This window comes from Nyctereutes procyonoides, unplaced genomic scaffold (assembly GCF_905146905.1).
Source record: "Nyctereutes procyonoides isolate TBG_1078 unplaced genomic scaffold, NYPRO_anot_genome, whole genome shotgun sequence".
In the NCBI taxonomy this organism is placed as follows: domain Eukaryota; kingdom Metazoa; phylum Chordata; class Mammalia; order Carnivora; family Canidae; genus Nyctereutes; species Nyctereutes procyonoides.
Window position 1 is genome coordinate 20,462,871 of NW_026575133.1, and position 21,675 is coordinate 20,484,545.

The following is a 21,675-nucleotide window of genomic DNA, read 5'->3' on the forward strand; positions in this document are numbered from 1 at the left end:
AAACAGCATCAAAGAAGAGAGAGTCTGGTAGATGGTGGGTCCCAGCAAGATCTTAAGATTGCTTAAGGATCCAGTCCTCTTGGATTTAGCCGTGGGCCTGCAAAAGGAGGCTGCTGGGGGCGGCTGCTTTATGGGGCCAAGTCTGGTATTCCTTTCTGTAAAGGTCCAGGTTCTGTGTATGGTATGTCTTAGCTGAGCATCTTATGCTTTTTTTTTTCTTTTACCTCCCCAGCTTGGTCTTTGGCTATGATATTTGCCCAAGATTCTTCCTTTTCTTTCCTTTTCCTTTATTGAGGTATAAAATTCTATAGTAAAGTCCACAAGTCTTAAGTTCAATGAGTTCTGGCAATTATATACATACATACATATTACCATCACCCAAGTCAAAAAAGAGGACCTATCTAACAGCCCTCAAAGTTTCCTTGTGCCTCTTTGTACCCAGACCTCTGCCAGAGGCAACCACTGTTCTGACTTCTATATCCAGTTATGCATTTCATAAAAACAGAACTACATGGCATGTTTCTTTTCTTTCTTTATTTACTGGAACAGCAATAATGAAAATGTGTAGACATAATCAAATTTCTTTTCTTTTTCAAGGTGTCAAAAGTTAACATCCCCAAATGTTTGACAGTGGTGGCCTCTGGCTAGGGGAAATTCAAGTGCTGTTATTTACTTCTTCACACATTCTGGTCTTGTATGAAAATATTCATATAATTTTATAATAAATAATGAGACAAAGCTTTTCCATGGAATGGAAGGACATGGCTCCTGGAGAAGTGCAGAAGTGAGGTTCAGATGGGCATGGAGATGGAACCCTGGCTGTCTGAAGGCTTATGCCATTCCCTGGCAAGTCTCTTCCTGGTGGCAGGGTACTTGGTACATCCCCTCCAGGTTAGAGACCTCCCAAGTAATTTCCTGTATGGATTCTTGGTTATGCTTTTGGATACGGAATCATTTGACCAAAGGATTCCTCCTGTAAACTCTTCCCTTTGGATCTTAGCAAATAGGAAACACTGTCTAAAGCAAGGTTTAAAAATTCCATTAAAATCATGAAAAATACACACATACGTAAACTTGAATTTTTATGATACATCTGAGCTTTAGTGATGAGCATAGGGCAAATGATTATAGAGCAAAATATATAAGTGTAGGTAAAATCTATACACGGTCGTCTCTGAATATCATTGAACACAGACAAGAAGCAATTCCCTGTTTTGTTTCTTTGATGGCTCTGTGACACAGCCGGGTACACACATGGAGAAGGAATGAGTACAAGAGAGGCATAAATGAAGAGAAAGTTTTGAATCCCCCAAATAATATTTGCAGGAACACTTAAAGAGAAAACAACCTAGCAATTTCACAACAGAATGCAAGGCCTGACTCTGTTGGTTAAATGGTCCCATATGTGGTGTGCGGAGCTGGGAGGCTTGGAATGGGCTGGCCCGGGCCAGTGCCAGGGCTCTGCGTGAACTGCCTGGGCAGTGAACACGTTGTTCAACTTTGCTGAGCCTCTCTAACTGGCTAGTAACAGCAGTATCCACCTTGCTGGGCATGTGGGAAGGTGGCTGAAGCAAGGTGTGAGCAGGCTGTCTGCAAGCCATATATGCTACCCATATGCCATCTCTCTTGTCTGTTCCAGATCTGGAATAAATGCTCCGGAGAGAATGTGGGATCTAGGATCTGTATTTTGTGATAATTGACTTACTGGGGGACTCAGAGCAAAGTGTTATCCCTTTTCTCACAAAGTGTTATCCTGATTTCCTCACTGGGGAGAAGAGGAGCATTATGTTAGGATGCAGGGGCTAGGGGGAGGAGGACAAGTTGTTGGAATCACACAGCCCTGGGTTAGAATCCAAACCCCTTCATTTACTAGCTGTGTGTGTGTGTGTGTGTGTGTGTGTGTGTGTGTGTGTGAGAGAGAGAGAGAGAGAGAGAGAGAGAGAGAGAGAGAGAGAGATCTTGGGGGTGAATCCCTTTCTTTCGAAGTCTCAGTTTTCACATCTGGAGAGTGGGAATAGACTGATACTTCCATGAATTTCTGAGAAGACTGGATAAGATAGAACCTTGTAATGGATGCGTAGCACAGCATCTATACAGGTGCCATCAGTGATAGAAGTGGACTGTCTCTCATGCAAGATGCCCCGCAGCAAATGAGCAACGAAATAGACCCTATCTTGTTCCCAGCACACCTGAGCAGCTGCCCCTTGAATCAGAGTCAGCGGGGCTCAGAGCAAGGGGCAGAAATATGGAACTCTCATGCTTACACAATGAGAATCAAGTTTTCCACCACGCTGGGCAGAGGCAAGATGGATCACCTGGATGGAGAAAATGCTACAGATGGGCCAGATGTGCTGAAGCCCATCTGGGGGAGATCCACGTCCACATGGTTGGCACTGTGATCCACTCTTCATCTGGAAGGCTTGGCATCCCCTGCGTGTTCAGACGCCTCGCCATGCAGCCAGGCCTGGAGACTGCAACCACTGGGGAGGGGGAAGGTCGGTTGTTTTATTTTTAGCAACACGAAGACGCTCTCCGGGTCCCCAGCTCTGTCCTAGGAGCCCCCTCAGGGACAGAGCAGGGAGGCCCCAACCTGCAATCTTCCACCCCTGTGACTTCCACCAAAACCTTTCCGGAAGGCTGGGGATTGGACCCAGATCAGAGTTGGGCTCCGTCTCGCAGAGCTCAGGTTTTTGTTGGAAATGGGAAACCCAAATCTCTTGGTGAGCTGTGTGTGTGTGTGTGTGTGTGTGTGTGTGTGTGTGTGTGTGATTACAACTTTCACTGCTTTATTTCACAAGACCAGGTAGCCATTGGGGGTGGGGGTGGGGGTAGGGGCTCTTTTTAAGAAATGGCCCACGCACCCCGTCAGCCTCGGAACCTCCGTCTGGCCTGGCCGCTAGGTCTTCTTGCTCCCCCCACCCCCCCAACCCGACCCAACCCCTCTCCCGGACTCCCAGGCCTGGAAGTGGAAGGAGCCGCCTGCGGCTTCCCCAGCTGGAAAGTTCGGGCGTTTCTCAGGTCTGAAGCTGCCTTGGCCATACCTGGCTTCGACAGTCTCTTCCTTTCCTTTCTCGTCCGCGCCCCCTCCCACCACGAAGTGGGTCTCGGGTGCGGTTCCTGCCTCTTCCAGGGGCGCACGCGTGCGACCTGTGAGATGCCCGAGCCGGTGCTCCCCGGCCCACGCCGCCGCCGCCGTCCTGCGGGAGCTGGCGACTCCGCTCACTCGGGCCCCTAGAAGAAGCGGCGGCCGCGGGCAGCACCGGCCGGGCGGGCGCTCGAGCCCCGGGCAGCTGCTCGGAGCGCGGGCCCCGGAGGGCGGCGGCCCGCAGGCGGCCGAGGCCGGGACCCGCCGGAGCCCAGAGCGCCCCGCGCCGCCGCACCCCCCGCGAGGCCCGAGCCCGCCGCTGCGGCGTCTGCAGCCCCGAACCTCCGCCAGGCCTCGGCTGAGCATCTGCCGCACTCCCCAAATTCATTTTTAATTCATGACATCAGGTTAGGGACCGTCCGAGCCTCTAAACGGCCTCTCTCAAAACCAAAACAGCCACCACCACGCAAATGCAAGGTCCAGAACCACAGTCTCCTCCGTCCCCCGGGGGAATGGGGCGTTTGGAAAAGCGCGCTCCAGAGAGGGACCGGTCCTCCCTCCCGTCCCCAGGGCCAAGAATTGGACCCCCGGGTATTTGTCATAAAGACAGAGCTGGCGTCAAGGTGGTTTCGATCAGAACTCTGTAACGTTGCATTAAACAATCAAATATACACTTTCAGGGAAATTATAAGGCTCCCCCAAGTACTTTTGCGCACACGACACATATATAATACATGTATGTGTATGTACCTATGCATCCAGAACTGTATACAGCATACAATATATACTGTGTAATTAAACACACGTTAATAAGTAATATAATGTAACATAAGAACTAGACGTTAAATATACGCCAAACAGCATGTAATATGATGAAACCATATAATCCATGTTATGTTAAATATTATGTAATATATAGCACATGATTGTATATTATATATAATAATAGGAATGATGCATAATACAAACGGACCATATACAATAATACATGATAGGTCACATAGATTAAACAGAATGTCCTCCTCCGAAATATCCCAGAGGCCTCAGGAAGCCCGAGAAGGAGGCAGGTGTACAATGGTTCTGAATGCTGGTGGCACCAGCCCCAGTCTTTGCTGCATCCCAGTTCCCCACCAGCCCACGTGTCTTGGGGTGGACATAAAGATTTCAAATGACTAGCTCCTTATTGGAGTAATGGAGTTAACAGATTATCTCTTATAGAGGTCAGTCTCCAATGAGGGGGGTGGGGCGACACAAATTTCGTAAATGAGACCCTAGGGCATCCTTCCTTACGTCGCCTGAAAGCCCTGAGCACTTGGCATTCGGTCCCCCCCCCCCCCAGCGTCAACCTAAGTGTTCTGTCTCAGACACGTAAGACAACTTAAAGTGCCATTTTCGAATGTCGGCATTTAGAGGCAATTTGGAAATTGAAACGAATCTTTATATGCAAGACTTGACGTTTCGGAGGCCCTTTAAAGCTGCGGTCAGAAAGGCAGCTAAGAAACCCGTGGATGGGCTGCGAGGAGACGATTCAAAGCAAAGCAAAACGCACAGTTTGAAATTCGATATTAACCGCGCACTTCCAAGTAATGCAGCGTAATGATAATTGCTGCGAGTGTTTACTCTTCTCATGCCGGAGAAATAGGAGAAACGCTTTGACTGAGAAGTTTACCCTGAAGAGTTACATCTTTTAAAAGGGGGAAAATATCTTACAGGCCGACGCTGGCTTCCTGGCAAGCCAAAGCCGGGTGAACGGGAGCCAGTTTTTCTCCAGTTACCTAGAGGCGGCACCTCAAAATCCAGCGTCTGGGAGGTGGGAGCGTGTGCTCAGCGAGGGTGGTTCTGGTGGGAAGGCGCAGCGCTCCCCCAGGGCGGGCCGGGCCCCAGGCGCGGCCTCCCGAACCCCGGCTCCCGGGTCGGAGGCCCGGGGCGCGCGCCGCGGAGAGCGCCCGGCTGCGGGCTTGTCCTCCGTCCCGGGGCGCGCCGCCGCGCCGGCGGCTTCTGTTTGCGTCCCTTTAACTTTCCATTTCTGATTCTCTTCCCTCCGAGCGCCCTGCCGCGGAGCGTTAGGCAAGCTCTGTCGTCTGTGGGCTCTCACCTCAGAGTCAATATTATCTCAGATGGGCACAATAGACTGGAATGAAAAGCTAATATTGAACCAATGAGGTCCCTGCCCGCGCCGCCGCGATGCCACCCTTTGTTGCGCTGCTCCCGGCGAGCCGCGGGCGGCCGGCTAAGCGGAGGGCGGCTGCGCTCCGGCCTCTCCGGGTCCCCGCCCGGGTGGGGGAGACAGGCGGACCCCGCGCGGAGGCCCCGCAGGCCCGCCCCGGAGGTCCCCTCGGGCGCCACTCCGCCTGCCGCCAGGGGCTGGCCACCCGGCCGCGCGGATGCTGGGCGCACAGCCGGTGCCCGCGCTCGGACGCGGAGGGGACGCAAACGCGGGAGCCGGGCCTGATGCGTCCAACCCCCGGGCGCTAGGAGTCCCGGAATGAGAATGTGGTGGGCAGGGGTGCAGCTGCGGGGCCCCAGCTGGAGGGGCTCCCTCCCACGAGTCCTGGGGGCAGCCTGGCCGCCGCCTGTAATTAAAGGCCGCGGGGGCCCAGGCTCCAGGAGTGGGTCTCATCAGGACCCGGGCTGGGTGGGGGGAGGCCGTCTCTGCGGGCCTCCTCGGAAGCTCCCAGTCCCTGGGCACTTTTCTGTCCCCTAGCCGGGTCCGCGCTCGCCGGAGGAGCTAGGGAGGCAGGGGTCGCTGGATGAGGGGCCTTCAGGCCGCCCTGCTGCCTGGGAGGGGAGCTGGGACCACGCTCTGCCTTTTCCGACCGCAGGCGCTGCTCTGTAGGCGCAGGGCCTCTCCGAGTCGCCCACGAGAGCCACCCCAGGGTGCGGGGCGCACGGAGTCTCCGCCGCCGCCGGGCCACCAGCGTTGCCCTGACAGCTCTCCGGCTCCCCGGCTGCAGTGAGGCCGATGTCGGCCCTCTTGTCCTAAACCCCGAGCTTGGATCGCGGGAAGGGACCAGGGAAAGAGAAAGAGGGTGTGGGGGCGAGGCCTGAAAAGGTGGCCTGGATGACAACGGTGGGCAAGTGGCTTCCAGGCAGGCGCCAGAGTTGCGCCAAGTGGGGCCTGGATGAACCTCCCTGCTGCGACGGTTTGGGTGCCCGCCCCCCCCCCCCCCCCCCGTCTGCCAGCGGGTTGGGGGGTGGGGCTGTTTGCTTTCTTTTCTCATTGGCTTGAATGTAGGTGTCTGGCAACACTGGGGGGTGGGGGTGGGCAGGTCGGGCCCAGGGCCCCTCTTGGAAGGGCCACAGCATGCTCAGCTAGGGGGTGAGAATGCTTTGTGTCACCTCTTTGAGCCTCAGTTTTCTTATCTGGAAAACGGGTATTATGGCTCCTTCCACATCAGATTCTGAAGTTCACTGAGATTACCAATGTGAGAAAACAGGCTTTTAAATGCTACAACTTCTAAACCTTCCAGGCATCCTCTCCAGGTTTCAAGGAGAGCTGCAGCCTTCAAGAGAAAGTTTCCAGTCTCCCTCTTTCCTCAAATGGCAGGATCCCTTTCTCAGCCCTAGTCCAGGCCCCTAGAGTCCAAAAAAAGTGGAGAGATACCGAGAGTAGACACAAATTCCTGAAAGAGGGTCTGGTGGGGCACCAGTGTTTCAGAAGCCATCCCCAGGTCTGATGGTTCGTTAGTGCTGACCATCTCAAGGAGCTCCTAAAAGGACCGAACCCCAATTTACGAGGTCGGTCACGGGTGGCAAGAGCAGAGTCTCAAAGCAAAAGATGCCAAAGAAGGCAGTAGAGGAGTTAGAAGGTGTGTCCCCCACCTTCCATGCTGGTCCCGTGGCCTTTTGGACATCTTGTCCAGCCTCCGGGAGCACCGGGCAACAGTCGGTGCCCTTGAGTCCCAAAGGAGACATAGTTATAGGGGTGGGAGGAGGGGAGTGTGACAACTATCTACACAGCGAGGGGGGAGTGCAGGAGAGACAGGACTATCTCCACCCCTGTGGAGCAGTCCCTAGAGCAAGGCCAGTGGTTCCTAACCCCCGCTCGCGGGTCTGTGTCCATAAGTCTGTCCCTCACGCTTCTTTGCTTGGCCTTAGACTCATTTGAAGGCAGCTGAGGGAGATAGAGACCGGCGCCTCCTCTGATTCTGTTTCTTTGCTTTCAGTAGTGAGTCCAGACAGCCTGTGTGTTGAGGGATTGATGAGTGAGGTAAATCTCTAGGGTCAGGTCCTGCCTGTAGCTCCAACCAGGGCGGAGTTCCTGGCTCTGAAATGTTAGATCTAAAATTGGATAGATCTCTGGAGCCCCAGGGGTTCACAAGCCCCTGCTAACATGCAGAGAAGGGCAGCACCAGTTTCCTGCAGTCGCCCGCCCGGGACAGCAGAGGCCAGGCCAGGGTCCAGACACTGCGGTGAGGGCTTGGCTCCCAGGTGGACGCATTGAACAGTTACCTGGGGAGTGCCTCTCGCATTTCCAGAGACCCCCGCGAGGATGCCACGGCTTCACCTCACCGGAGAGGCTAGCCTGCCCCGGAGACAAGAGCAGGTCCGCGGGCTCCGAGAAGAAGGAGCCTGTCACCCGGCCCGCGGTGGCGGGGCCACCTAATTTCTTCTGATGACCAATCGCCGCCTCGGCAATAATCACCAGGACCCCAGTCTCGAGCGATCATTGGCCGCCCACGAGGGGGCGCGAAGCCGGAAGAGCCGCGCCCCGCGCCCCTAGCTCCTCCGACTCCACCCCGCGTGGGGCCAGCGCTGGGGAACAGGGGTCCATTCTCTGAACCACCGCGGTTGGGCGGCGGGATCTGGGACCTCAGGCACGGGTTTGTGGGTGCATTTGCGCAGTAGTTGGCCATCGCCCTGGCCCAGGTGATCACGGCCCGCCTGGTCCTTTTGAGAACTGAACCGGTTCCCCCTTCCTTGCACTCTTCGGAAAGAAGCCCGACTCCTCCAGGAGCTGGGATTCCAAGAGCTGGAGCTGATGGAGGGAGGAGGGACCCATTTCCAAGTCGTCCTCTCTACTGTGTAGTCAGTGAGCCTCCATAGACCGCCTCTCCCGGCCCTGATGGCGGGCCCCGCAGGAGCTTGGCAGTGGGGCGCACCCCAGCACTCCCCAGGGCGCGCGGGGCTCAGGGCGCCGCGGCTATGCAGCCCGCTCCGGCCCTCGCCACTAGGCGCCGCTGCGCGCACGCGGATCCCGGCCCAGGGAGCTGCCTCGGGGAGGACGCCAGGGAGGGATTTTGCTCTAATAACAATTTTTAAAAAACATGTTTTTAAAGGTATGAATTCTTTTCCTCTTCCCACCCTCTCCCTGCGCGTTCGAAGAGGCCGGGTTGCTGGGAATCACGGTGGGTGGGAGGAGTTGTTAACGGAGCCCCGAGGCCCTGACCATCCCCAGGTACCTTTTGCTTGTGTTGGGCCCAGGAAGGGGCTCTCCCGGGAAGGGGCTCACCCTTCTCCGACGTTCATGCTTCCCCTGCTTCCTGGAGGGCTCACGGACCCCCTACTGGCTCCCAGGGAGGGCCCTGGACATCGCTGGGGTGCACGAGGCCGCCTGGACCACCCCAAGCCGTGGCCTAACAATAATATTTGATGAACGGTGACTATGCCAAACATTAACTCACTTACCCCTCAACAACTGTTAGGATAATGCTATCTCCTATTCACGGATAAGAAAACCGAGAGTCTAGAAGGTGGTCGCAAATGTAGTGATCCCAGGCAGCACCTGGGCATCTATCCTGAATTGCAGGAGGCGGTGAATGCACCCCAGGGAGGAAACTCAGAGCAGAGAGCTATGGGAGATTCCCCTCTCCACACACACACATTTCTGCCCTTTGATACCTCCCACTAGCCAGGAATCCAGGCTTCTCTCACCTCAGCACCAGCCCAGGGAAGTCCTTGGCCTTTTGGGGGAGCATGGAGAAGCTAGTGGCAGGAGTGTGAGACCAGCAATGGCTTATGCTTGCACAACTATATTGTTCAGTTTTGAAGCCCAGGAACAAGCCCTGGAGGTGGCAGGTAATAATAACAGCAACGCAGGAACAGGAGCTAACTTTTATTACAGCTCATGATGTGCTAATCACAGCCTAAGTAAGCACTTTGCTTGGCTTATCTCCTTAAACAACCCCAAGGGCCAAGATACTATTATTTATCTCCAGTTCACAGGAGAGAAAGGCACAGAGAGGTCAGGTAATTTGCTCAAGGTCACCCAGATCTGACTGCTGTTTTGGGGTGGGGCAGATTCATTAGGGTCTAACATCTAGTGAAATTCACCCTTCATGGTGTAGAGCTCTATGAGTTTTGGAAAATGCTCCTAGAGTTGTAATTGCCACCATCATCAAGAAATAGAAGGGTTCTATCACTCTTCAAAACAAGCCTGACTTCTACGCTCCACTGTCTTGGGGGCAGCATTGGCCATATTTTTACAGATGACAAGATGGAGGTCTGGAGAGGTTGGGTGTCTGCCCCAGATCCCTCATCAGACAGTAAGTGACACATCTCAGATTTGAACCTTCATCTTGTGTCTCTTAGTCCCACTGCCTGTTTAGTGGAGATTCCTGAATCTACAGAGTCCCACTTGAGGTGGTTTGGGGCATGTACGAAAAAGAGCCCCTTGCCCTAAGAGGGAGCCTCAGAAATCCCCTCATGGCTCACTGCATACTCCAATACCTCACCAAACACCCATCCTGCTAGGGCAGCTAGGGAACAAAGAGGGGCCGGATTCTGCAAAGGCCTAAGCCTCCAGGAAAGTAAGTGGCGAGGAAAGTAAGTGGCAGCCGCACGGTGCAAGGAGCAGGGGTAGAGTTGGCCCAGGGTCCGAGTCCAGATCAGAGTGTCCAGTGCCCTGTTGAGCCTCTCCCACTGGTCTTGGTTAATGAGTTACTGTCCTCCTTAATTCTCCTGTATGTCGGGGCCGCCTTTCGAACCTTCCTGAGTTCCTCAGGTCTCTGGCCGCATGAATTAGCATAGATTATCTGGCTTCCCCAGCTTCTAGGAGGCTCAAACTCATTTGTCCCTCCTGTGGGCCTGAGTGAGACTTGGGGCCCCCAGCACTTGGGCCAGAGGAAACGGACCCTGCTGCTCCTCCACCCTTGCCCACCTGCCAGCCACAAGAGACCCTGAGGCAAATCTCTGGGCACTTTGCAAGAGGCGGGTGGCTGCAGAGGATATTCCGTGACCGTGACCAGAGAGGAGGCTCCAAGCAATCTGGGCCCTTTGCCCCAGGGCTAAACGTTCCTGCCTCCCGCGGCAGGAAGAGGAGGGGTCTGGGCTCCAGACTGTGGTTCACTCCCTTCGGCACTCTGGATGCTTCTAGCCAAAGGTAGGAAAGAGTTTAAGGGAGTACCACCAGTACTTGAGCGCCTAGCCTCTGACTTTTAAAAAAGGTCAAATGCCCTACATTTCACACGCCACAGCGGCCTCACTCCACCTCCCAGACACTAACTGGATCCCCTCTGCCCTCAAGGTCATCTACTCTCATGCCCCTAGCCAAGATCACTAATACTGTGAAATAAATTGTCATTCCCCACCCTGCAGCCAGGGCAGGGCTTCTAAGTGCCCCTAGTTCGGACCCTCGTCTTTCCTGGAGAGCCTGCCCAGGAGAAGGAGGACCTTGCCCCCTGGTTCCAGGATCCATGATCTAAGCCCAGCTAAATTGGGTGTCCTTTTCTGGCTTTAGAAATGGAGGGCTGACCTCTACCCTCCACCCCCAGGCTTCTGGCTAGCAACAGCCAACCGCCTTTTCAGGTGGCTTCAGGTTCCCTGCTGGCCTGGGCATGGTGGGGTTTGTGTCCCTACAGCTTAACTGAGGGAGAGATTTCTGAACTGGAGACGATATTTCTGGAGGAGAGGATATTTCTGGAGGAGGTCGGTGGTTCACGCCACAGGCAGGCAGGTACATCTCCAAATGCACCCCATTACAAGAGGCTGGACTGAACACCCTGCATCCTTGGGCCTGGGGAAAAGGATAGGGGGATGCTGCAAAGCAAAACCACAGGAACCTGGTAAGGGTGAAAACCCAGCCACCACCCCAACCCAGAGCTGGCGTCAGAGGTCTGAAGTCTGAGACAGGGTCAGGTTTCTCAGGGCATGAGGGCAAAGCCAAGGCCCACACCTGTCTTGTGTGTGAATGTGTGCATGTGTGCATGCTCTGGGAAAATTGGTGGTGGTGGTGGGGGGGGAGTGCGGCAGATGATCTCTGCTAGTTAAGGTCAGGTGCCCAGACAACCCCAGAAGACACATTTCTAACTTCTCTTGCCTGGAGAGTTTTCCTGAAGGGTTTTCCCTCCCCACCCCCAAACAAGTTATGCCTGGAATAAAGAAGTCAAGAGATTGATGTGAACATAAAAATACATCAGATGAAACCAGAGAGGGTCAAGGGAGATCCCAGGGCAGGGAGATGGGTGGTTGGGCAAGCAGGGGGCTAAGTGCAAAGACCCAGACCCTCCACTGATGAAGCTGGTGGTGGTAGCCATCTCCCTCTCAGGACTTTGCTCTTCTTCCCCCTCCCAAATCGACTTTTCCTGGGTCTCACGGCAACCTAGTCACCAAACACTGGCATTTCTTCCTCCTTAAGAGAAATGGCACGGACCTCTAAGTGATAGATTTAAAGGATGCCGGATTTTTTCCCTCATTAATTGTAAACGTGCAAAATACCTGCTGGTACTTCACTTAGGAAGAATGCAATTGGCAAGAAGAAGAAAAAAAAAAGGAAAAAAAGAAGCGGCTGATGAATAGATAATAGATCTTTAACCACCAATAAACAGAGAGCAGCGCCAGCAGCCTGGGGGATGTGATCATAATTATGCCGCGGCGCGAGCCAATGGGGACGAGGGAACTCGGCCCTAAAATCATCCCAAAACCGAAGGCGAGCTCGAAAATGCGGACACGGCCTGGGACCGGAGACGCGATCTGCAGTCCCTAGCTGCAAGCCCTGCTCAGCAACCCGCCCCTGGGACGACAGATGGCGGAATAATAATAATAATAATAATAATAATAATAATAATAATACAGAAATAATAATAATAAAACAATAACAACAGCAGCAGCAATAATAATAATAATGCCAAAACTAACGCAAGTAATACCGACAGCGTAACGATAAGAGTAACACCACATCCGTCTTTCCCCTGACCTTGGACCCCTTGGTCCCACATATTACAGAAAGGAACAGTTTGGGGGAAGGAGGGGAGGACCCTCCCAGAGAGAAAAAAGCCGGGAGCCCGCGGGGCCGGTGGGAAGCGCGTCCCCCGGGCAGGGTCGCTGACTCGTGTCTCAAGTTGCAAACGAAGGAACCCGGTGGAGGATCGCGGACGCGGCGACCCTGGGACCCCAAGGCCAGGCGCGGCTGCAGGACCCCCTCCGCCCCCACCCCCGAGCCCGGGCGCCCTCCTCACCTGGGAAACCGCCCCGCGATCTGCCGGGGGGGTGGGGACTGGGGAAACGGAGCGGCCCCGCTAGCCCACCCTCGCCCGGAATCCTCCCCGCCGTGCTTACCCTCGCGGGGCTCCGGGGGCCATCCCCGCTTCCCCGACGCGGGGCCGCGGGGGGCAGCGGCGGCCGAGAGCTAGCGCAGGGGCCTGCGGGTCCGTCCGTCCGTCCGTCCGTCGGTGCGTCCCACCGGCTCGGGATCCAGGGGGCCGCGGCGGAGGCGGCGCGGGCCGGGGACTCTGCGGGGACCGGGGTGCCCCGGAGGGAGTGGTGGTGGTGAAGGAGGAGGCGGTGGCAGAGGGGGAGGAGGTGGGGAAAGAGGAGGAGGAAGGAGAGGAGGAGGAGAAGAGGGAGGAAGAGGAGGAGGAGGAGGAGGAGGAGGAGGAGAGGAGAGGAGGCCGGAGGAGGAGGAGGAGGAGGAGGAGGCGAAAGAGGAGGAGGCGAAGCCGCAGGGGCGCCGCGGAGCGAGCGGGCCAGGAGCGCGGGGCGAAGGCGCGGCGAGCGGGCGGCCTGGCGGGCGCGGGAGGCTCGGCCGAGGCCGCGGCGCCGACTCCGTTCCACTCTCGGCCGGGATCCAGGCCTCCGGGTTCCCAGGCGCTCGCCTCCCTCTGACGCACTTTAAAGAGTCTCCCCCCTTCCACCTCAGGGCGAGTAATAGCGACCAATCATCAAGCCATTTACCAGGCTTCGGAGGAAGCTGTTTATGTGATCCCCGCACTAATTAGGCTCATGAACTAACAAATCGTTTGCACAACTTGTGAAGAAGCGAACACTTCCATGGATTGTCCTTGGACTTAGGGCGCCCTGCCCGCCTTTTGCAGAGGAGAGAAAACTTTTTTTTTTTTGCCTCCCCCGAGAAACTTTCCCCCCCTCCTCCCTGCCTGTAACTCCGATCCCCCCACGCCATCTCGCCAAAAAAAAAAAAAAAAGAAAAAAAAGAAAAAAATTACCCCAATCCGCGCCTGCAAATTCTTCTGGAAGGATTTTTTTCCCCCCTCTCTCCAGGTTGGGCGCGTTTGGTGCAAGATTCTCGGGATCCTCGGCGTTGCCTCCTCTCCCTCCCCCCTCCCCCCTCCTTTCCTTTTCCTTTCCTTTCTTTCTTCCTTTCCTCCCCCCACCCCCACCCCAAACAAACAAGTCCCCAATTCCCGTCCGTGCTCGCCGCGGGCAGCGGGCGGCGGAGGCAGCGCGCCGCGGTCGGTCGCCGGGAGCCGGGAGCCTCGGGCGCCCGCTCCTCGGCGCAGCATGTTCCAGCCGGCGCCCAAGCGCTGCTTCACCATCGAGTCGCTGGTGGCCAAGGACAGTCCCCTGCCCGCCTCGCGCTCCGAGGACCCCATCCGTCCCGCGGCGCTCAGCTACGCCAACTCCAGCCCCATAAACCCGTTCCTCAACGGCTTCCACTCGGCCGCCGCCGCCGCCGCCGCCGGCAGGGGCGTCTACTCCAACCCGGACTTGGTGTTCGCCGAGGCGGTCTCGCACCCGCCCAACCCCGCGGTGCCCGTGCACCCGGTGCCGCCGCCGCACGCCCTGGCCGCCCACCCCCTGCCCTCCTCGCACTCGCCACACCCCCTCTTCGCCTCGCAGCAGCGGGACCCGTCCACCTTCTACCCCTGGCTCATCCACCGCTACCGGTATCTGGGCCATCGCTTCCAAGGTACGTGCCACGTCGCGGGGCTGCAGCGCGCCGCGTCCTGCGCTGCCCTCGGCCTGCGCCGGGTGGGCGCTTGGCAAGGCCTGGGAGGAGGCGCCTGCAGCTCGCGGGCCCGCGCGCCCCGGTGCGGGAGCTGGGCGGCGAGGGGCCCGGCGCGGGGCGGGTGCCCGGGTCTCCGGGGCTGCGGCCGCGCTGGGGGGCCGGCCTGGGGCCGCTGGACCCCTTAGAGAGGGGGCGCAGACGGAGAAGTTGTCCCCGGGGCGCCCTCGCGTTGGGGACAGGCTGGGCAGCCTTCCCGGAGCGCCGGCCTCCGCGCAGTCCCGGAGCCCGCGGGGTACCCAGGCTCTCCGCCTCCTCCGCGGCGCCCCGGCTGCCCTCGCGCCGAGGGCGCACGGCCACGGCCCCGGCCCGGCCGCCAGGTTCGCCGTCGCCTGCGCAGGACCCTGTGTGTCACCCACTCCTCGCGCCTTCAAGCCCAGCCCTGCGACTTCTCAGCTTCCGACCCTCTTCGGGCGGCGAGGAGACCCCCGCGCCCACAGGGCGAAGTCTAAGGGGGTTCTTCTCCCCCCTTTCTTTGGCGGCCCGGGGAGGGCCCTGGAACCCCCGCGGGTAGTGACCTCGGCGGCTCGGCACCCTCGCGGAGACCTGCTCGAACGCGGCGCGGGGCGTCCGCGGCGGGGAGGCGGGTTCGCTCTGGGTTTTGTTTTTGATTTTGTTTTTGTTTTAAAAGAAACGAACCGGATCGGGAGACGGGCTGGACAAAAAGATCTGTTTGGGTGTTTTCCCTTCCTGCTATTTTTTTTTTTAAAAATTTTTATTTATTCTTTCTCTGGGTGGAGGTAGGAGAAAAGTTAAAACTCCATAAAAGGGGAAGAGTAATTAGTTTAGCGGTCGGAGCCCCGGGAAGAGACCTTCCTCCCCGCGACAGCCGATCAATACTCCGCGGCTGGTCCATCCATTAACCCTTTGCGTTCCTGCCAGAGCCTAGAATCCGGGAGATGCCACTTCCACCCCCCAATTACATACAAAACAAAACAAAACCAAAAACGACCTTTCGTCCTAATTTTGGGGCCGGATTTGCCTCGGTTCTCGCCTAAACTGTCCGTTTGTTTTTCTTTGGGTTTTTAGCGAATCGATTAGCCACCCTCCAGAGTGAACCCGAAACTACTCTAGCTCTGCCCACAAAGTTTATGGCTCCTCTCCTCCTTCTCTGCCGGCTTTGCTCTTGGTGCCCCCAGCAGGCCCGAAGTAGCCGGGATCTTCTGGGACCGCGGACAGTCCCATAGGGCGCCCGCGGCTCGGCAGCCCCGGGTTTCGATCCCTTCGCCGGTGTCTGCTAGTTCTCTGGAGCGGGGCAGTGAGGAAGCCGGGTCCTCGGGCCGCGGTGGCCCCGGCAAACCCGCGCACCCGCCGGCGAAATTTCGGTCCCGGCCGGGCGGCAAGCACGCGCCCGGTTGCTGCACTTTCCCGGAGGGGAAGAGCCTTAAATAATTTAAAATTAAGTCCCCGAGAAAACTCTGGATAGCGGCCCCCCCCCCCAAGGGTTAAAGTTCCCCGAGGGTAGAAAGAGGAGAAAGTTTCGGGCCTGGATCTGCTGCACCTCCTCTGCCCGGAGCGCGCGGCACCGAGGTGGTGAGGACCGTGGCGCCAGGGCGGCTGCAAAGCCCGCGGAGGTCAGGAGCCTGGGGACTTGGCCCGCCAGGCAGCTGCTGGGTGGGTGCCGCACAGGTAGAGGCTCGGTGTTCCGCGCAGGGAGGCTGGGCCGTCGTCCTCCTCCCGCACCCCCGGGTCCCCACGGGCCGTGTGGCATCGGCTGCGCGAAGGCCATGAGCGCTGTGCCCCACCAGCCCGGCTCGGGAGAAGCGCGAGGCCCGGGCCAGGACGGCCCCGCTAACGGGACTTCTGCTATGTCCCTGGCAGGGAACGACACAAGCCCGGAGAGCTTCCTTTTGCACAACGCGCTGGCCCGAAAGCCGAAGCGGATCCGAACCGCCTTTTCCCCGTCCCAGCTTCTGAGGCTGGAACACGCCTTCGAGAAGAACCACTACGTGGTGGGCGCCGAGAGGAAGCAGCTGGCGCACAGCCTCAGCCTCACGGAAACTCAGGTGAGCGAGGCGTGCACCCTGCGAACCCAGCCCACAACTCTGGCCCCACGCAGCTAGCACACAAGTGCGGAGCTCGGAGAGGGCCTTTGGCGAAGAGCCGGGGAGCTGGCTCCACGCTGGAGTTCATAATGTATAAGTTTGGAGGCGCCTGGCTTCCCTGGGCTCCAGCAAGGGACTGCAGGAGCCGACCTACCCCAGGCTCTGGGGAGACAGGCTGAGTATCTCCTTCTGTCCACTGGGCATGACTTACAGTTCCTGGCTAAGGCACCTGTGCACTTTTGGTGACACTTTCAGTTAAAGTCTGGGGACTCGGCTGAGTACTGGAAGAAGGAGAGGCAGGAGGTGAGGGGTGGTGGCGGAGGGGATGCATGAGGTTCGAATCTGGAGGTGTCTCCAAGTGAGTTAAGCGCAGGTTCTGTGCCACAGCAGACCCAAGGTACACACAGGCGGCTCCGGTTTCTCCCCTTGAGGGGATCAGAGAATCAGAAGGCAGAGGCCAGACATCCTAGGTGCGTCCCTAAATCAGCGAAACAGAGCTGAAGGCTGCGGAGAAGGGCTGCCTCGAGGGACAGATCCTTGCGGCGCCACGGGGCTCGGAGGCGGGCCTGGCTCTGGCCTGCTGGGGTCGGGGAGGGGGCTTAGGGCTACAGTAGGCGCTACTGTACGTGGAGCTGCAGGGCGGGGTCAAAGTTCCCGACAAACAGTAACGTTTTGGGGCAGATTAAGTTGTAACACTTTTCCTGGGAGGCGCAAAGAGGTCGAGGCTTTTGTTTTAAAACGTCCCCCTGGACAAAACCGAGGAGGGCCTCGCGCGTTGGTGCGGGGCCCGGCACAAGGCGCGGCCCGGCTGATTTCTCCTGGATAGCCGAGGCCGCGGTGGTCTTTGTCCGCCTCGCTGCCCACGCTGCCTGGAGTCTTTGTGTGCGTGTCAAGCCCGGAGCGCACCGACGCGCGCCTTGGGCGAGCGCCGGGGAGAAATGAACCGTCCTCCCCCTCAATTAGCAAACTCAAAGCAAATTAAACTCAGCCTTGTTCCAGCTCGGCTTTTTCATGGGGCACTTTGGGGGACTGGGGCATTGGGGAGAGCAAGCTGGGACCTGGGCCGGCCTTCTAAAAGGAGGGAGTGGCGAGGGCTTTAGGGGCCTGGGCTGCTTGCTGCTTTGGGGACTGGACAGCCTGGGGGCAGGGGAGGTGCAGTCACCCGCTTTTCCCTCACTGTACCGCACTGGTGGGAAGGTGGGACAACGTTGGTGTCTCCTCTGGTGGCTGAGTGGGGACTCGCTGCCCAGCTCTCCCAGGGGGTGATGGTGATTGCAGTGCAGCCCCACATCATTGCTCCCCGGACCTCTAGCAGCTGCTCTGGGGAGATGAGGCCGCCAGCCCCACTCTGCTGGGAAGTGATGTGACCAGAGTGGGAGCCTGGGCCTGGTGGGTCCTGGGGGTGATGGGGGGGAAGGGAGGGATAGGAGGGTGCTCCATCTCTTCTCTCCTCTCCTCTTTCTTAGTTTCTCTCTCACTTCCTCTTTATCCAAAGGTCTTTCAGAAGCTTTCACTTTTGAGTGTCTTTTCCTAGCTGCAAATGTACAGCTGGGTTGGTCCCCAGGCCTCTGCATCCCACCATCCCCTCGCCTTCTTCCAGTACTCCTGCACCCCCCAACTCCTGCTCACCTGCAAGAGTCCTGGGCAAGGAAGAGGAAGCTCAGGCAAATCCTGACTGCCTACCCCAGGCCGAGGCCTTGCAGAGGAGGCGCTATATTTAGGCAATGCTGCGGAAACAGGCAAAATAGGAAGCACATTGGGCCTTGCACAAGAAAGCTGCTGCGGCAGGGAATGAAGTCTTGCCTGCACTGGCTAGGTACAGGGAGTCAGGGACCTGTCTCTTTTTATTTTACCTTACTTATTATTGTTGTAGGGGTTTCCCAGGGTTTGTAAGACTTTGGCTTCCCAGCAGGAGGTGGGTGTCCCCTCCAAGGCAAGGGAGCAGGGGCCCTGTGCACCCTGGGTCACCTGGCCCCGAGGAAGCACCCTGCCAGGGCCCCAAAGGGTAGGAAAGCCAGGCTTCCTAACTGACAGCAGTAAGGGCTCGGCTCCCAGAAGGGAGGCCTTGGGGAGGCCCACCCTTTGGATGCACAGCTGGGGGACTGGGGTTTCGCAGGCGCGCTCACAGGAGGGAGCGGGAGGAGGGCGCTGTGGAGGAACTAACGTGCCCCATCTGCCTCTCGGCCACAGGTAAAAGTATGGTTTCAGAACCGAAGGACGAAGTTCAAAAGACAGAAGCTGGAGGAAGAAGGCTCAGATTCGCAACAAAAGAAAAAAGGGACGCACCATATTAACCGGTGGAGAATCGCCACCAAGCAGGCGAGTCCCGAGGAAATAGACGTGACCTCAGACGATTAAAGACATAAACCGCACCCCACCGAACGGACAACACGGAGCAAAACAGAGACAGGGAGAGGAGGGGTAGAAGGAAAACAAAACAAAAACAACAACAAAAAACCCTATGAAACAAAACAAAACAAAACAAAAAACCGCACACACATGCACGGAGAAGAGGAAGAGGGATTCGGAGAGAGCGTTGGCGCGTCGCAGACTTTGGGCAGCGAGGGCACAGGGTCCTGATCCCAGGCTGCGTGGAGATGGCAGAGGACGGAGGCTTCTTGATCAACATGCAACCCTTGTCTAAAGAGGCAGCTGAGTGAGAGAGGGAGAGAGAGAGAGAGAGAGTGAGAGAGGGAGAGAGAGAGAGAGATCCAAATGTGGCACAGCCCGAAGGCGCTCTGAACAAGGGAAGCTGCCAGTCAAACACCAACCCAGCGAGACAAGATGATTGGCAGGTATTCCGTTTATCGCAGTCCTGATTAAAAAAAAAATGATGATGATATAATGATGCTAAAAAAGAAAACCCCAACCAGGCACAGGACTTTTCTTTTGCACTTCGCAGAGTTTCCCCGCCCCCCCAATCTTTAAAAATAATCAGTAATAATAGCAATCGAAATTCCGTATCCAGCCCCATCCCACACCTGTTCAAAAACTTGAATTGCATGTAGCAGTTGTTGGGCGAATGGTGTCTAAAGACAGAAAATGAATTGTAATTTTCTTTTCCTTTTAAAGACAGGTTCTATGTGCTTTTTATTTTGATTTATTTTTTCGAGAAATGTGCAGTCTGTAAACACTTTTTGATACCTTCTGACGTCAAAGTGATTGTGAAAGGTAAATGAAGTAGGCTCGACGATAGTGGTCCTCTTACAGAGAAATGGGGAGCAGGATGGGGGGCTGGGGGTGGCGGGGGAGGGTGCCCATGAGAGGAGTCAGGACTTGTGCTGGGAAAGAAAAAACCCTAAATTAATTCTATTTCTTGAACATTCCCTTTTCCTAACATCCCGAAGGCTTAAAACCATGAAGTAAACTCCTTTTGGTGGTTGGAGAGATTGGCCAAATTCAACCATTCGCTGTAAAGGCCATTCCCAAACTTTAAATCTATCTGTTGCAAAAACTGAAGGACTGTAGTTAGCGGGGATGATGTTAAGTGTGGCCAAGGACATGGCGGCAAGTTTTCAAGCACTGAGTTTCTATTCCAAGATCATAGACTTACTAAAGAGAGTGACAAATGCTTCCTTAATGTCTTCTATACCAGAATGTAAATATTTTTGTGTTTTGTGTTAATTTGTTAGAATTCTAACACACTATATACTTCCAAGAAGTATGTCAATGTCAATATTTTGTCAATAAAGATTTATCAATATGCCCTCAGAGTAGTCGTTTTGAGAAATTGAAGTGAGTTTTTTTTTTAAAGTATCTATAATTTGAGTGTGGTCCTTCTCCAATGAGGCTCAAGAAACCCAGGCTCCTCACCCACAAAGGGCCAGACTGATGGATTCTTGGGCATTTTAAAGGGAGATGAAGGTGCAAAAAGGAGAGGATTAGGAAAACTTAAGTCCTTCAGAAAAGGAATGGGAGAAAAGTTTTCCAACCAGACCTTTGCCCACTGCAAGGCTCCCCGAGGGAGTTTGGTTTGAATTTCAGGTTAAAAATGCTTACTTCTCTTAACTTCTAGTTTGTCATCATAGTCGTCGTTGTTGTTGTTTTAATCCAGACATGTAAGTTTTGCGTTGAAGGATATTCCCCTAGGATTGGAGGAAGCACTTAGCAGAATCAGAATCCTGGGACTTTTAAACTGGTTCTGACTTCAAACCCCAAAGTACAAGCTCCTACCCACCTCCCACCAATCTTTTCCTTCCTTCCTTTCCCTACATTCCTCCTTCTTTCCCTTCCCCTCCCTCCCTCCCTTCCTTCCTCTCCTTCCTTCCTTCCTTCCTTCCTCCCTCCCTCCCTCCCTCCCTCCCTCCCTCCCTCCCTCCCTCCTACCTTCCTCTCTCTCAGGCCCCAGTCTGCTGGAGGTGAGGAGGCAAGCCCAAGGGTCTCGGCAGCCTTATAAGGCAAGCATTCCGAGAAACCTTCAACTTTTAATTTTAACATTAAAGAAAAAGTTGTAACCAGTCTTGGAGGAAACTTAGCTTTTTTCCCTCCTCCTTCCCCCTTCTGGGGGTACGAGGTTGTTTTTGCATGCTTCATTTGCTTCTTATCCTGATAGGCTGCATTAATCAGTTTTATTTCCATTGATAGAGAAACCTCGTCTGTTCTGTTCGAGCTACAAAGCGTCCTGCGAGCTTTTGTGAAAGTGCAAATCAGTTTAAGCAATTATCATACCAGGAATATGAAGGGGAAAGAGGAGGCCTGGCCCAGTGGTCTCCTTTAATCTCTTAATCCACGGATCCAGGGGGGCTGCCTGGACATAATTTAGGACAATCTCCCCACCCTTTACACTGTGATAAGGCCAAGTTACAATGCAGGGCAAAAATACAAGCTTTGTTAACATCCTGCCTTGAAAAGTTAAGATTAGACATTCCGTGCACGTGTGGGGACTATAGGGCACTATGGAAATTTTTCTTTCTTTCTTTTTTTTTTCCTCCCCTCCTCTCTTCTAAAGTAGAATTCATTCTTGGTTTCTGTCTTTTTTTTTCCTTTATCTCTGCCTGTCTCTTCTTTTTTTTTTTTCTCCGTCTCTGTTCCTTTGGAGAACCCTGGCTGTCCATGGCACATTTTCTGGCAGACTGTTCTGGGAAGGTGTGTGTATTATGGGGAACACTTGGTTGCAGGAGGATGCGGGGTGAGGCAACCTGCCCAGGGAGATCCAGGCTTGCTTCTCAAAGGGACAGGTGCTACCCTGGGTATCCTGGAAACTCAAGTTGGTTTTCCCACCGCTTTGACAGCCAGAACTCTCTGTCGGATGGCTGTTCCCAGTACTTTGCAGTCACTGCTACAGTACGTCTTCCCCTTTTCTTAAACAAGTCACCTTCTCTTTCCACTCATTTTCCCAAACCCAGAATGCCTCAAACACGGAGCAC

The 21,675-nt window shown here is 55.7% G+C and overlaps 1 protein-coding gene and 1 long non-coding RNA gene across 3 annotated transcripts; one reads left to right on the top strand and one right to left on the bottom strand.

Moving 5' to 3' along the window:
• Nucleotides 1-515: 515 nt before the first annotated feature.
• Nucleotides 516-12,863, bottom strand: LOC129493672 (uncharacterized). Its single transcript, XR_008661185.1, has 2 exons — nucleotides 12,581-12,863; nucleotides 516-2,480 (listed from the first exon to the last, which is right to left on the bottom strand). It is a non-coding gene; the product is annotated as an uncharacterized LOC129493672 (long non-coding RNA).
• Nucleotides 12,864-12,960: 97 nt separating this feature from the next.
• On the top strand, nucleotides 12,961-20,022 carry EMX2 (empty spiracles homeobox 2). 2 transcript variants are annotated; one of them, XM_055345844.1, is made up of 3 exons: nucleotides 12,967-14,168; nucleotides 16,086-16,270; nucleotides 18,500-20,022. In XM_055345844.1, exons 1-3 carry the CDS (start codon nucleotides 13,760-13,762, stop codon nucleotides 18,665-18,667), a joined length of 762 nt encoding a protein of 253 aa, XP_055201819.1. In that variant the 5' UTR covers nucleotides 12,967-13,759; the 3' UTR covers nucleotides 18,668-20,022. The 2 variants fall into 2 exon arrangements, with proteins under 2 accessions (XP_055201820.1, XP_055201819.1); XM_055345845.1 differs by lacking the exon at nucleotides 16,086-16,270 and having other exon boundaries at nucleotides 12,961-14,168; nucleotides 18,500-18,603.
• Nucleotides 20,023-21,675: the final 1,653 nt, after the last annotated feature.

Bases quoted from the DNA above. Each gene is read 5' to 3' on its own strand.
- EMX2 (XM_055345844.1), top strand. From the start codon at position 13,760: ATGTTCCAGCCGGCGCCCAAGCGCTGCTTCACCATCGAGTCGCTGGTG. The intron at 14,169-16,085 runs GTACGTGCCACG...TGTCCCTGGCAG, and splicing joins TCTGGGCCATCGCTTCCAAG to GGAACGACACAAGCCCGGAG. The intron at 16,271-18,499 runs GTGAGCGAGGCG...TCTCGGCCACAG, and splicing joins TCAGCCTCACGGAAACTCAG to GTAAAAGTATGGTTTCAGAA.